This window comes from Camelus ferus, chromosome 1 (assembly GCF_009834535.1).
Source record: "Camelus ferus isolate YT-003-E chromosome 1, BCGSAC_Cfer_1.0, whole genome shotgun sequence".
NCBI classification, from domain to species: Eukaryota; Metazoa; Chordata; class Mammalia; order Artiodactyla; family Camelidae; genus Camelus; species Camelus ferus.
In genome coordinates, this window is record NC_045696.1 from 3,040,305 (window position 1) to 3,055,415 (window position 15,111).

Consider the following 15,111-nt stretch of genomic DNA (forward strand, 5'->3'; position numbering starts at 1 on the left):
GGGAAGAGAGCAGGGGCGAGAGGTCAGAAGCGGAGGCCTGGCCGAGGATGACAGTGGGGCTCTCCGTGGTGGAGATGGGAGCTGGATGACACTGGAATTCGGAAGAAAAAGAACTTTCAACCAAGACCTCTAGATCCAGACAGACTATCCATCAGGCGAGAGCTGAATCCAGACCCCTCCCCAGCGCTCCCGGGCTGTGCCCTGCAACCCACTACTCAGGAGGCCACGAGAAGACGTTTCCCACCAAAGAGGAGTCATGAACACGGGATCTGGAGAGCAGGGGTCCACCGCGGGGGAGACGGAAGGGATTCACAAGCTGCGGCGTGACAGCAGCTCTGGGATGAGGGCCACGCAGCAGGTGAGAGTGAAGCCGGGCAGCACGTGGCTGCGGTGGACAGAAAGGCGCAGCTGTGACAGAAATGCCAACCAAAGGGCAGGTGAGGCATTCGATATTTTGGAGAAAAACAAAAATGTGCACGTTAAGGATGTGTAGTTAAGGTTTATTTCTTGGCTCAAGAGTGAGCGACATTAAAGAGACAGGGTGGTGAAGGAGCCGACGGGGACGGAGCAGGGGCCGCACCTTCCTCACCAGGAGGACAACACGGAAGGTCAAGAAACGTGTGACCGTGCATGGAGGAGACGAGAGAGCACAGCCGGCAGTGACAGCTTCTAGAAAGAGGGGCTGGGGGGTGGGGGCGGGAATGCCATTCTGCATTATGATAAGTTTTGACGTCTATCTGGTTTCTAAAGTTACGTTATGCTTTACTTTGATAAAATGAAAATGACCTTGAAGAAGTTCTGGGCTCTCTAACTGCTCTGCATAAACATGGAGCCAGCAAGCCCTGCGGCCGCGGAGGCGCGGCTCTAATCCCACAAAGGCGCCCAGCAGATAAACCTGTGTCACCGGGACCGGCTGGCCCTGGTGACTTGCGAGAGGGCCCTGGCTTATTTACAGGTAGTCAAGCTTCGCCTCCATCGAAACCGGTATTTCCAATACTTAGTAAACACAGCGGGCGAACTCCCCGGTGGACAGCAGCCCTGCGGGGAACTGCGCACGTTTCCACCCGAGCCCGGCTTTGCTTCCGCCAGCTGGGCAGCGCTCCCGCAGAGAACCAGGCCGTCTCCCCGACGGCCGCCGGAGAGGTCAGAGAGGCTGAGCCGCCCGGCTTCCGTGGGGGTGCTGGGAGCCGTGCCCCGCCACCGGCTCAGAGCCCGCCCCGTTTACAGACGCAGGACACCCCGAGCCACAGACTTCTGCTTCCCTCTAGCTCTGAGAAAAATATCAAGAAAAATGTGTTTTTCCCTAATTCATACTTTCCTTCATTTTAACCCCCACTCCTCTGCTTTAAAATGCAATCAGGGCCCCCAGCCAAGCTCCAAATTTGCTTTAAGAAAAGGGTTTCTCAGCGGGAGCTGGACTGACCCACAGACAGGCCTGTGTGGGACAGAAGCAGAGAGAAATGTCCTGTCCAGAGCCCACGAGAACCGCGCTCGGCCCAGGGCTCCCCCTGCTGCGCGGCTTCCAGGCCGGGGAAGCTTCTTGCTAACATAGTGTGGCACCAGCAGGGACTGGGGTACCCGCCACCCCAGGCGGGCGGGCCTGTCCTGGCGAGCCGGGTGGGCAGTGGGTCGCCCAGGGCCTCTGTGACCCGAGCCCTCACCCGGGAACCCAGTAGCCGGACAAGAGACCAGCTGCCTGGCCTGTGGGCGAGTCCTGAGTCTCAGGGCTGCCAGGTAGTTCCCTCCTCACCCTCCTCCTGAGCATCTGCTCTGTCCCGGCCTCCCCCTTGTGCTGAGAACACAGCAGAGAACAAAATCGCTCCTGTCCTTGCGGGGCTTCCACTCTGCTGGAAGCTGCAGGGAGAGAGGACGGCACAAGACAGGAGGATGGTGCCTGGAGGACAGTGGACCAGAGGAGAGTCCCTGAGCCTGCGTGGGGAGCGTCCATGCACCCAAACGGGGTGGGTGAGGGGTCCCAGTGAGAGGCTGATACCTAGGGTGAAGACTCTCTGTGGGTGGAGCCCCTCCCTCAGCATGGGGGTGGTGGCGGGAAGCGAGCTGAGGCCCATGGGGACCAGGCGCGAGTTTCGGGGGAGCAGCCGGGAGGCCGGGTGGCGGTAGCAGGAGGAGAGCAGGGTTGGGGGGAGGACTTCAGTCCTGGCATCAGTCAGACAGCAGTGGGTGTCTAGAAGTGGACCGGGGCTGTTTCTACGTGGCTCGGATGATGGGCCTCAGGAAGACAGGACAGAGGCATCTCCTGGTGCAGAAGGAGAGCCTGAAGGCCAGGCTTGGGGGGACCTGCACCACAGACCCGCCGTCGTCTGGCAAGCGTTGGGTTTCCCTGCTCTGAGCTGCTCCAGACCCAGGGCCCTCCCCACCTGGCCTGCCTGCTCTCTCACTGCCTCCCTGCGTCAGGAGCCTGGGGCAGCGGGGACACACCAGCATGCCACCCAAGAGCCTCCCGAGCAGCCGTGGGGGCCACAGTAGGCGGCCCCCCGAGCTTCAGGTCCCACGTCTCCAGAGAGGGGCCGGCACACAACACAGGGCCGGGCAGGCAGGGCTCGTGCAGGCAGAGCCAAGGGCCGTCCCAGTGCACCTGCTCCTCACGTGAGGCTGGGGACAGTCAAGGACGCCGCTGTCAGCCTTCAGACTCACTGATCAGGACAGGCTTGCTGGGTACCAGGTCCCGGCCACCCAGCTCGGGGACGGGGAGGGGGTGAGATGTTCATTTCACCCCCTTTCTTTCCTCCAGCATATGCTACTGTGTCCTCTCCAAGACCCTTCAGGGGCTGGAAAGATGGGCATCTTGTATGCTTCAGGACCCAGCAGTTTACCTGTCATTCATGTTTGAGTTAAGATGCTGTCCTCATTGGAATAACAGTGACTAACAGTCAGTGTCTCAGTGGCCCGTGGGCCATAGTTCGCCAATCACTGGCTCAGATGAAAACCCTGCGGACGGTCCTTTCACACCAAGGAAAACCTGTCCTTCTGGCCACACGCCCATACCTCCTCTGGAGCCATCCGACCAAAGAGGACCAGAGTGCCACCTGCCTGTGTCCCCTGGGTTTCGACGTGCTTTTGATCTGCTTGTATTTTAAGAAGGCCAGCCGGTCCTAGAATCGCCAAAGCAACCACGACCCTGGGCATCCGTTAATGAGGACAATTAGGATGTGCTGATGCGGCCTCCCCTCCGACCACAGTTAACCTCTGAGGCTAAAAACCCCCACACACCTACAGACCCAGTCCCATCGATGATGGCAGTCACGGTGGCCAGAGCATGCGCGTTTCCTTTCAGGCTTTTGTGAGTCCCCTGGAGGAGAAAGAAAGCCAGTGTGAAACACGTCCCTGCAACATCAGAGCGAGAACCGATCTGTGTCTTCTACGTGACAATTTACCCAAACTGCTTCGCAAAGCAAGGCGTGGGGTACTTCCGTCAGAAGATTCAAGCTCCACACCATCCCAAACGTGCCTTGGAAAAGTATGCCAGGTTTCACGTGTTTTTAATATTTAAAAAAATGAACAGAAATACTTGTCCAAATGTATTCCAGTTAAAAGAAGTCTTAAAATTCTCCTCAATAAAGAAATCTTTACTCGGCACAGCCACCCTCTTCACAACGCGGAGATCAACGCGGAAACCACAAGGTGAGTGGGGCTCATCGGGTCCCTGGCCGGGCCGGCGTGCGCGCCCGCGGCCACGGCTCTGCTGGGGATGCTCTCCGGCCACGCGCGCGGCAGCTCTGCAGCGTCTAAAAATCAGCCCGTGGGGCGGTAAACGCCAGGGAGGATGGGCGGGTGGGCGGGGCCCAAGAAACCAACGTACAGGGCAGAAGTTCTACGTGAAAAACCAGCAGGAGCTCTGGTTTTCAAAAAGCCACACAGATCAGGTTGAGGGAGAAACACAAACTGAGAACAATAAAAGGAAAAGCTAAATGAGGAAAAATAATGCCCAGAAGCCTAAAACTATAAGAATAAACCAAAGCTTGTAAAATACGAGTGCTTGTGTGTGCGTGTGCATATAGCATAAAATAGAGCACGTGGAAGAACCCCCTACAGTGGGTGAAGCGCCCCCACCCCTGTGCCCTCTAACCCCACGGGGCAGACACGCCGTGTGCGCTCCGCCCAGGCTGCGCGCGCTCACCAGGTCGGCGGAGACAGCGGTGGTGATGAGCGCGTACGGCCCACTGACCAGGGCCCCGCAGAGCAGCAGCATGGCTGTAGAGAACAGACCGGGGAGAGAGGGGCGGTTAGCAAGCACGACAGGGCCCCCGGGAGAGCCCCCGCAGTCTTAGCACCCCGCATCACACGTGGGTGCTGCCCTGAGTGGAAGGCAAGCAGGTGCCGGTCTACCCTCCTCCCCAGAGCGGTCACCGCTGGGGCAAGAGTCACAAACTGCTCCTTTAAACTTGCCCCAGGGTACGTTTTGTAAGTTCAATCACGCTTTCCCAGAGGTTCAAGCTATGTTCAGAGGAGCCGGTACCCCGTTTGCTGAATCTCAATGGGCAGCAGCTGTTGTCACAGAGAGGGAGCGAGAGCCTGGGGCACCGAGCACAGACGTGACCACAGGCGTGGCCAGGGGAGCGCCTGCTCCTTGTCGTCCGGTGGCCCTGGATGCTGACGCCAGCCACGGTCTCACCTGCAGCGGAACGGCTTCCTCTCTGCACTCACTGCTGCTCACGGCAGCCCCCAAGGGGGCCCCGGAGCCCCAGCGCGGCTGAGCTGCTCACGGGCGGGACAGCCCTGCCCGTTTCTGAGATGCGGTCTCCTAGCCTCTGGCTCACTCCCCCAGCCATCCTCTGGTTCACATTCCTCTGTGCAGAAGATTCTGGACCCAAGGGTCATAGGAAACTCCAGGATCCTCTTGCACCCGCAAGCTGCCCCCTGAGTAACGTTTCATGGGATCCCACACGGCCCCCTCTGATCCCCACTGCTGCCTTGTCAGAACAGAAGAAATGTTCACTAAGTGTCACAGCCATAATTCGATAGCACTACTTGCAGGAAGTTGGAAATAGTCCTCCAGCGTGATGCCCAGAATGGCGGCTGCCAGAGCCAGCTGAGAGGGCCGGCTCCCCGGGGCTCGGCAGGCTGGAGGTGCAGCCCCGCCTGCTGCCCGCTCCTCACCAGGGGCGGCCAGGGCGCATCACCGCCCCAGACCAGGGGCCTGCACTCTCCCACGCTTGCCCTTAAACCTGCCGACTGTCAAGCCTCAAGTCTGGGAGCAGGAAGTCCCAAAGCCCCACCCAGAGGGACTTGGCAAAGACTTCAGCTACACTATACCAGCTGCATGCTTCTTGCTGATTTTTTGTTTCATTTCACAAAGCTGTGTGGATGAAAAAATGCAGTGTGAAAGGAAGGAAAGGGCTCATCAACTCACCTACAGTGGCTTCCAGACCCATTTTGCTGATGGCGGAGAATACGTACAGCTGTGAATAGGGAAAAAGAGGGTAAAGACAACTGGTTTGCTACGAGTGGCTGAGAGATTGCCAGGAATCTCTATTTCTGAAAAGTGATTCTCAGGCAGCCAATCAGAGAGTGGACACCCTCCAAAAAGCAGGATGGCCAGGCCACCCCAGCAGACTGTCTAAGGACAGGCGTCGCAGAGAGCTTGGCACACAGTCCCCAGCCTTGCCCCAGACAGGCAGGGTCTGATCGCCCACGATCTAGGGAGCTCTGGGGGCGCCTCCACTCCGAGGTCCTGGAGTGAGGCCTTGTTGGGGCCGCCCCGCTGAGCTCTGCGTCTCTAGAGTCTACCCGTCTCCTCCTAGGCCGGCAGACCCAAACAGCCGCGCCCACTGAGGTGGGGCCCTGGTGGCAAAGGGGCCACGCCCAGCACGTCATCAGCCAAGGTTCTTTGAGTGTCTGTTCTGGGCAGTGTCCATGGCTCCAGGACGGCTGAAGACTAGGCTTTGTCTGGGGACAGTCAAGGCCCAGGGGAGTGGCAAACGGGCAAATAACTACAGTGCAAACGGATGAGCAATCCTACGGCTTATGACACGGCTGCTGTGGGAACGGCCATGATCTGTGATTTTCCACTTGATCCTCACAGTCGCACTGAGGTTTTTCACATGAGGACACCGAGGCGCAGAGGGAGCTACTAAATACTTAAAATTAGTGGATGGGCAGGGTTGGTGCTGCCTGGGGAGGGAGGGAAGACAGCAGGGATCCTAAAAAAGTGCAGAAGCCTCTTGAGGGAGGGGAAGGGTGTCCCAAAGGGAACAGAGCACACGGGCACACGAGAAGCCAAGGGTGAGTGAGGAGCAGCGCGGTGCGCGGTGGGCGGTGCGCGGTGGGCAGCAGGCAGGGGGAGGGGGGTCCAGCGGGAGAGGGGGGGGCACTGAGCACTGAGTGGGGCGCCGAGGCCATCGCTGGTCCTGGAAACCAGAGCCAGGAGCGGAGCAGACGGGAGGGTCTGCCTGTGGGAGGACAAAGGGCTGCGTTTCCACAGGCCCGGGGGCCCGACAAGGCGGTGGGGGCGCGGGCTCACCGTCGGGGCTGCGAGCAGCAGCATCAGGCCGCAGGTGGAGGCCCTTTTCTCCAGTCGATCTGAGATTACACCCGCCAGGATCCCACCTACAAGGCAGAGGGAGGGCCCTGAGGGGCTTGCGTCCCCAGGGCAGGACCCCACGGAGCAGCAGCAGAACACGGCTCGCAGAAGCAGTGAGAAGAGTGACCTCCTGGCTGGGCCCTCTGTGCCCACATCACCGTTAGCGGGGAGTGGCCTCTGTGGTGCTCGGCCTGGAACCGGCCTTGGTGGCCGTGGTCACATGACCCAGAGCCTCCCCCCGCCCCCAAGTGAAAAACAAGGGCGGTCTAGGGCTCAGGTTTCAGGCTGGCCCCAAGGCCCTGCGGCCTGGAAGGGTCCCAACCCTGTCAGCCTGTTGCCTGCCAGGGGCTGCGGAGCATGGGGTCAAGGCCCAGGATGGGGGGGGAGCCTCCCCGAGAGGCACAGCCCGGCGCCTCCCGGCACTAAGGCAGCTCACAGAGTCAGGGCCACAGGTGTTCACGCACCACCCACAGAGAACACAGGCAGTGAACTCACCGAAGATGCCGCCCACGTCAAACAAGGTGGAGAGCTCCCCGGCCTTCCTGACATCGAGGTGATCTATTAAAGTGACGACTGGAGTGTCACCGAGGAAGTCACAGTGCAAGACCCACACACAACATTCTGCTGTTCCATAAACATGCCTTCAGTCAGGCAACAGTTATTCGCTCAATGATCAGATGAGTATCAAAGTAGCAATCATCAGATCAGAAGGGGAAAAAGGGGTCCGCCATGTGGGTGGATGCACAGAATGGAGGAGACCTAAACCCTCACCTGCAAAGCGAGGACTCACGTGGCTCAGTCTAACTGCCATCCCGCCTTCGGCTCAGTGTCCCTTCGAGGACAGCAGCAGGGAGGCGAGACAGGGCCGGTGGAGCCGGCCTCGGGGAGCGGCCGGGGGGCTGCAGGAGCGCCCCTTGACACAGAGCACAAGACCCCCAGAGTTTAGACCTGAAGGCGCCAGAAGCTCCTCCTCTAGGTGAGAAAGCCCAGGTCTCACCGCGCAGCGCAGGGGTCTCCCTGCCGGACTTCGCACGGGTCCGGAGCTTTCGGGGGGTTCAAGGCGGCCAACGCCCGGGAGACGAGGTTTGGGAAGCGTCTGGACTGTTCATCAGTCCAGCCCTTCCTAGCGTCCTGAATGGTGCACAGGGCAATCTGTTCTTTTCAAACAATCACTTAGACTGCAAATGCTAGTCACTTGTGACCTGAGTCCTGTGGTCACAGGAGCGCAGTGCCAGCCCATTGAGGGCCCACCTGTCTGCACCACGGCAGCTCGCTGGCTGCAAGGAAGGGGTCGTGGGACAGGGAAGGAAGCATGGAATCCCTGGGAGCTCTTTCCTGCCCCTCCCCCCCCACGTCCCCGCTACCACAGGACGGTCCCCTCACTGCCTCTCCAGCTTCCATCCCTGAGAAACTCAGCCCTCCCGCCTCAGGCTCCGTCCATCTCTGCTGGTCCTCATGCCCCTGCTGGGAATACGGGTCTGTCCTCTGGAACCCCCACACCCCAGTTCTCCTCTCTGTCACGTTCACTAGGGCCTGCACCTCCTGGGGACCCTGGTTTCTTTTCTTTCTCCTCACAAGCCCTGACTCCTGGGCCCAGAGGCTCCAGGCCCTCCCTGACCACCCGTCCCGGTCAGCAGTGGCTGCGGCCCCCGCGCTCAGGGGCCTGTCCTCTTAGGAGTTGCCGCCTTCCTCCTGTCTCTGCTGCGGGCACGCACGGTCCGGGGAGGGCACGTTACTCCCCAGCTGCTCTGCTCTGTCATAACCTCCAGCTCCGGCCCCGGCAGGACTTTGGAAGCGGAAGGCAAATTGTCGGCTCCCCTGAAGTTAGAGCTCCCCTCCAGCAGCAGGTTCCAGGTCAGACGGTTAGGCTCGTATTATCTCAGCTCCCCAGGGCCTCTGCCCTGCTCACCAGCTGCTCTGACCCAAAGTCAACGCAGCCTAAATTCAGACGCAGGCTGCCCTAGACAGGGAGACCTCACAGAACTGGCAGCCACAGCCGGGACACGACAAGGTGATCATTATGGCAATTACACGTCCACACTTGAGTTCTTTCTGTCTATACGTTCCTACTCATCACGCAGTCTGACTCCAACGTCTGTCTCCCGGGCATCAGGCTCGCGCTCCCTTCCAAGACTCAAGACCTGAGGATAAGGGGGCTCCGTCCGACGCAGTCACTGCGAACAGCCGCGCGTCCTGCAGGCAGCAGGTACTCACCCACGTTTGTGATGTACAGCGGAAGCCAGAAGAGGAAAGTGTAGCTGACCAACTTTGCAAATAGCAAACACAGAGAGAACTCTATCACGCCCTGAAAGAGAGAGGGGGCCGGTGTTTACCCCAGAGTGTACTCGGCAGGTTTGCTGAAATATGCAACAGAATTACAAAGTACTTCATTCTCCTAAAAACAGCCCCCCCAGATGCCCGGGTACCGCACCGCTGTGGAGGGCAACCTGCGATGGGAGGGACCGCACAGCCGACCGACGTAGCCTCTTACAGCACATGACTACCTGTTAACTGAAACCTCAAGTCTTTCCATCAGACCAGGATCCATAAAAAACACTGATTTGATTCTCATACCGCAGGGCCCTGAAACAAGCCGTGAAAGTTCTCAAAGAGCAAGGCTGCACACAGCGCGCGGTCAGCTAGTTACCACGTATTTAGCGGCTATGTCTTTTCCCCCTAAAACTGCAATCACTGCGAATTACACAGACACCTGGAAACACAGTGCAGACACCCGACCATCTGGTACGACACACAGGCGACTGCCACCTGCCTGGGACTGAGCAAACCTGTGGTGCTGGAGAAACACCCAGAAAGAGGAGTGTGGGTCCCGGTGAGGAACCTGGTCTGGAGTCATGGCTACTGTGAAACGTTCCTTTTTACCTCTGCTTTTAGAGAGACAGCAGTTCCAGACAGCACGTGGCAGATGTGAGTGGCCCTCCAGGTGTGAGTGCAGAGTTGTGAACACACACCAAATCTGGGCAGAGAACACAACGTGCAATTTGTGTGCGTGCTGCATGCTCCACAGTCACCCCGGGAGGCGTGTGATGGCCCGTGCGCTTCCGCGTGCCTGCCATCGCGCTTGGTGTGAGGATAACGATCCCACTGGACTCCAGAACAGCATGGAGTTCTCAGAGCAGCGTGAACGAGGGCACCGAGCCTGCACGACAGGCGAGGAAATGGGGGCCCAGAGTGGTCACCACACTTGCTGGGCACAGCCCGCTCGTGGTGGCAGGGCCAGGCCTGCTGCTGTCCCCAGTGCGCCCTACTTTGAGCAGCGGTATTTGAGGCTGCTACACAGTAAGGTGCAACGTAAAAGTCACTAGCTGTTAACAACATTTAAAAATAACTTCATTTAGAAGCAGTATCTCCTCCAGGCCAGCCCACAGGGGTCTTTTTTAGGGACTCTGGGAGTCCAGGCCAGGCCTTCAATGTCCTCCTGTCTGGAGACCAGCTGCAGGGTCCCCGCAGGGCCAGTTTCGTCTGGGTGCTGGCGGCACTATCTGTTCTGAAGTGGAAGTTCTAAGTTCTTTCATTTGACTGATGTGGTTCTAAGGCTCTGGGTGCCCTGTTTACGTTTCCAGCCTCACACGGTCCCTAAGGAGCCCCTGGGTCAGTGTTCCCTCTGCCCTCCCAGCCTCTGAGGCCAGCATCGGGGAAGGTCCTGCCGGCATGGGAGTGACACCAGCTCCTCCGAACAGGCGCCCAAGGGCAGCCCCCTGAGCGTGGTGCAGGTGTGCCCCTCCTGCCGTTCTGCTCCGGGCCCCCGCCTTTCCCCGCACCCCCCCCACAGAACGCAGCTTTGAAGAGTCCTCTGCATGGCTCCCTAGGTTCTCTGCTGCGGGGGCCCATGGACGTCATACAAGAAAACCTGCAGCAAAGAAATCTCATCATTGCACGGCTCCCCCAACCTGGACCGGAACACTTTTCCCTTGATTTCCTTCACACCCTGATTATATGTATATCACGCACCCCCATCAGCCCAGAGTCGGGCCGGCTGCCTCCTCCAGACCAGCACACCTGATTTTCAAACACAGAACAAGCTGGGTTCCGAGGACCATCAGCTCTCTGCGTCCAGGCAGGCTCGTCTCCCTGGTCTCTGCACGTCCCTTCACTCCTCCTGCCCTGCCGGCCCACAGGTCAATCAGACCAGGACTGTGCTCCTAAAAGCACTGTGGCAGGTTAAGAAAATCAAGGTGGGCCCACCCAAGCCATAGAGCAGAAGGAGGGGGTGGTGACTCCCCAGGGTTTCAGGGCAGGCCAGGGATGGGGGGCCCAGGGGTGGGGAGGATGGGGCCACAGGGGTGCAGGCCCAGTGGAGCCAGAATTTCTGATGTTTCAAGTGAAGACAGGACGGCCTGCTGTTTGTCTATGAAATTTGTGAATTTCTAAATGGAGACAACCAATTTCAAAATTATACATACGTATTTAAGTTTATATATACACGTGTGTATATACATGTGTATATTTAAATACATATATACATATGTGTGTGTGTGCGTGTATGTACATATTTCGTAACTACTGGGAGGCAAAGGCGGCAGCCTTACTCGGTCCCGAGCCGAGCTGTCTGCGGCTGCCGGTCCCTGCTGGCTCTGGGCCTCTAACTTATGGGTTATACAGTCACGGATTTCTTTTCCAAGCTTGATTGTCAGCAGGCCAGTTTCTGTTCATGGTAAGTACAAATGCCCCTTTTTGAAACCCCTCCCAGGCCCAGGTACTCACAGGGATTTTCAAGGCCCCAGTGAAGCTGATGGCGGCCATGCCGCCCCCGCCATCGGCCGGGAGAATGACCACGTGGTTCTGGTGGCCGGAGTGCTTTCCGTCCGACAGCAGTAAGCACTGCATCTCTGGGTCCTGGAGACAAATCCCGTTGGGAAAAGGAAAGAAAAGGTGTTACCCGGTAGCCCATCCGGTTGGGGCGAGCTCTGCTAATGGTCCTGGGGACGCCTCGTAAAACATGCTCACTGTGGGCATTCACGGAGTTTTAGGAAATACTAACTAAAAACAGGCAAAGCCCTTTGACCAACAATTCTAGGAATCCATTTGCGAAAAATAATTTGAGAAGTGGAAAAATACTCGTACAATAAAATTAATGTCACACCAACAGTGAGAAAAACTGCTGAAGTACATCCACATAAATGACGTACAAAAAGCTGAGATTTGACGGTCTGGGAAGTGCTTATGAGAGGTCAGGTAACAGAACATCATCCAAAACCACGTTCTCACTCTGATCTCACAGCACGTTCATGCTTAAATGTGCACCTGTGTAAGTGGGTAACTAGAGGATCTATTCAGAGAAGAAAAGAGGCTAAATTCTAAACCGATAGTGGTTGTCACTGAGTAGTGGAATTAACGTGTAATTTTTATGGAAATGTCGGGAAATTTTTTACATGATCCTGAATTTTTTAAGGAGTTCATAATGGACATAAATGATCAGAAACGTTACTTTAAAATTCAAAAACCAATTCCAATATTTCGTAAATTCTGATTCTGGACGTCCCTAAAGGGCAAAGTTTACCTTTATGAAAGTAAAGAACAGTGGTCTCCAGCTGACGGTGGAGTATCAAGTCAGAGCAAGGATGATCTAAAAACGCCTTTCATGAGTGCACTAGGGAGTCAGGGCTTTGGAAAGAAATGTTTCTATGGAGTTCAGACTTTCCATGAAATCAAATAGGTTTTATTGTATTTATCTCAGTGTAATCTACTCAAGACGGATTCCAAATGCAGTAAAAAAAAAAAAAAGAAAGTGGTAATGGATCATCATATCCGTCTCTTGATATGACAGTTCTCTTCCAGTGAAAGGCAGAAATGTGGACAACAGTGGCAGGCTGCAGCAACCGTGGTCCACCAGGAGCTGAGGGCCCAGCGCCTCTCGGGCAGCAAGAGCTGTGGCACCAGGATGCCCGGCTCCTGCCGTCACTCGGGCGTCCGGCCCAGAGCTGGCCATTGGTGGACACGGTCACGTATCACCACATGTCTGATGTGCCAGAACGCAGATGCCAACCCCCGGTGAGAAAGCAGAATATCTTCTGATGACAGTTCTACAAAGTCATTGGAAAAGAGACCAAAGATTTGAGTTTGGAAATAAACTCTTCTCTCGTGAATTACGCCGGCTACCCAGTGTAGGAGACAAAAATCAATAGTTCTCAACCCTGGCTAAACGCTGGACTCTCCAGTGAGAGAGCCCGCTGCCCAGCTGCATTCCAGGTTGGATAGAGCAGTCTCTGTTCAGACCCCGGGGGAGTCCAATGTGTAGTCAAAGCTGAGAACCGCAGGACAGATGCTTTAAAACACTGAGTGGTCTGACCAGTGGACCATGAAACACAGCCAGATAAAGAGTAAAAATAAGGTGAAAAGCTTCTGCTCAGCCAGGAAGACTGCCTCTGACTCACAGCGACTGCAGGTCCAGCACAGAACCCACCTGGTCACGCCCCTGAGTCACCACCTGGCCTGTCCTCGTTCTGTACAGAGCTTCAGAGACCCACCCATGGGGCTGGTTTAAGGCCCAAGACCCAGCCCATCTGCTCCGTAAGCAGCGAGGAGCCCCTCGGACGAGAGGGAAGGCCCTGCCTGTGTTGAGCATGGGCCTCCTGCCCACGCCCACTCATCTTTCACGCAGGGGCCTGGGTGGGTGGGCTCTCAGCCACCAAATTCCGGCCCTTTGCAGTGCCTGGAGGAGACAGAGGGAAGTGCGAGGTCGTGGCGGGTTTCCTAAAACAAACCAGGAGCGCAAGGCTGCCTCCTCCTCAGAGCCAACAAAGACCCACTGGGCGGACGGGACAGAGAAAGCTGTGTGCCTGGAGCCCCCGCGGATCTGCTGGGATCGGGGAACCCCACCCTGAGGTTTTACGCCTTCAGAGAGCACAAGGGCACCATTTGATGAAAACACACACAGGGGAGGACGCACTGGTGACTGCTCTGCCCACACCTCACCCTGATGCTGGCCCCGAGGACACTTGTGGGGCCGCACTGGCACCCCAGGTGGAATAGCCTTGAGCAGCAAGCCACCCGCTCAGCGCTCCTTAAGTGTTTGCTGAGCCACAGCCAATCAGAAAGACCCTCAGAGGAGCCAAGGTGACAAGAAAGACATGTGACTACAAGGATGACAAATTCCGACCACCCCCACAAATAATCACCTTGTGGGTTTTTATAACCCACGCGGCCTGGAAGCAGGTCCAGCGTGCAGCCACGTGGCCCTGGAGCCACCTTCTCTCCTGAGCACATCCTCTTCCTCGCCCACCCCTTCTTTGTGTATTTCCTGAGACGTCGCTGGGAACCAGGCTGGGCAGGTAAGAGAGTGGGCAGGACCGTCAGAAAGGCAGCAGTGATCTGGGGCCTGGGCGGTGCTCAGCTCTGGGCCCCAGTGGATCTGAGCTGGGTCACTTGGGGGAGGGGACAGCAGGGCATCTTGCCAAACTGTGGGATGTCCTGCCTGCTGACCCCGGAGCCGCCTCCAGCACTGTGAGCTCAGTCCTGTTATGGAAGGGCGGGGCTCCCTACCCTGGTTAGTGGGAGGGGCCCGCTGAAAGGGGACACCCATTGACGGCCGCCAATACCTGCCCAGTCATGTCCATCAAGGTCAGACCTACTGGGGCTTCTAAACACGTAACTGTCTCTTTGGTGACGTGCTAGTGAACAGACTTCTGTGGAGGGAAGAGAAAGGAAAGAGGGCAGCTATGTTCAGAAGACAGGTCCAGCCGCTTTACCGGCCAGTAACCGCACCAGAGCACAGGGCCCGGGGTCTTGCCTCGGGGGGAAGGTGGGTCTTCAGTGACAGAGAGGAATTACGGCCATGGGCACTGATTAAGACCTGCTAGGGCCCCGTATTTGTGTTCACCCCCAAATCCGTATGTTGAACCCCCATCTCTAGTGTGGTGGCATTAGGAGGCGGGGCCCTTGGGAGGTAATTAGGCCACGAGGGTGGGGCCCCCATGGAGGGATCGGTGCCCTTCTGAGAAGAGGCAGCAGAAGGCCTGCTTCTCTCTCTGCTCCGCCGGGTGAGGACCCGAGGAGGAGGCGGCTGTGTGCAGGCCGGGGAGCAGGCTCTCACCAGACGTCAGGTTTTCCGGTACCTTGATCTGGGGCTTCCCAGCCTCCAGAAATAAATGTTTGAAATGTGAGAAATAATTATTTACTGTTTAACCACCGAGTCTGCCGTGTTTGTTACAGCAGTCCAAGCTAAGGCACCTGATTTTTACATAAACTCAGAAGTGAGTAGAAATTTTAAAGCATTTCAGTTGAATTTAACTAAAATCCAAGAACCAAGACACATCAGACATCATCTTCCCGCATCCATTATTTCAACCACCAAAAATAAATTCCTTGGGCAATAAAGAAAAAAAAAAGCCTGTTTAGTACACTTATCCTTTAAGCTACCTGATTTAAAGAGAAAAGAAAAGATCATATACTTTCAATGATTAAAACCAAATCTAAAACGCCCCTGTGGCTCAGCATGGTCAGCTAGGCAGAGAGATGGGAGAAGCCTCCTGGAAGAGCCTTCTCGGAAGTACAGTCCTGCCCTGGTACCCGAGACCTGTGGGGCACTGTTCCCAGGACCCTCGCAGAGACCA

General features: G+C 56.9%; 1 protein-coding gene across 11 annotated transcripts in view; it reads right to left on the bottom strand.

Moving 5' to 3' along the window:
- The window catches only part of SLC37A1 (solute carrier family 37 member 1), a 79,247-nt gene that overhangs the window by 7,669 nt on the left and 56,467 nt on the right, over window positions 1–15,111 (bottom strand). For 8 of the 11 annotated variants that reach the window (XM_032458625.1, XM_032458826.1, XM_032458893.1 and 5 more), the window contains 7 exons: window positions 11,264–11,395; window positions 8,756–8,846; window positions 7,037–7,099; window positions 6,482–6,567; window positions 5,372–5,420; window positions 4,139–4,212; window positions 3,232–3,310 (listed from right to left, as the gene is read on the bottom strand). In XM_032458625.1, the coding sequence (XP_032314516.1) occupies window positions 3,232–3,310; window positions 4,139–4,212; window positions 5,372–5,420; window positions 6,482–6,567; window positions 7,037–7,099; window positions 8,756–8,846; window positions 11,264–11,395 (574 nt within the window). Of the gene's footprint in view, window positions 1–3,231; window positions 3,311–4,138; window positions 4,213–5,371; window positions 5,421–6,481; window positions 6,568–7,036; window positions 7,100–8,755; window positions 8,847–11,263; window positions 11,396–13,677; window positions 13,823–15,111 lie in introns of those variants that run through there. The other 3 variants (XM_032459068.1, XM_032459160.1, XR_004312324.1) reach the window with 2 other exon arrangements.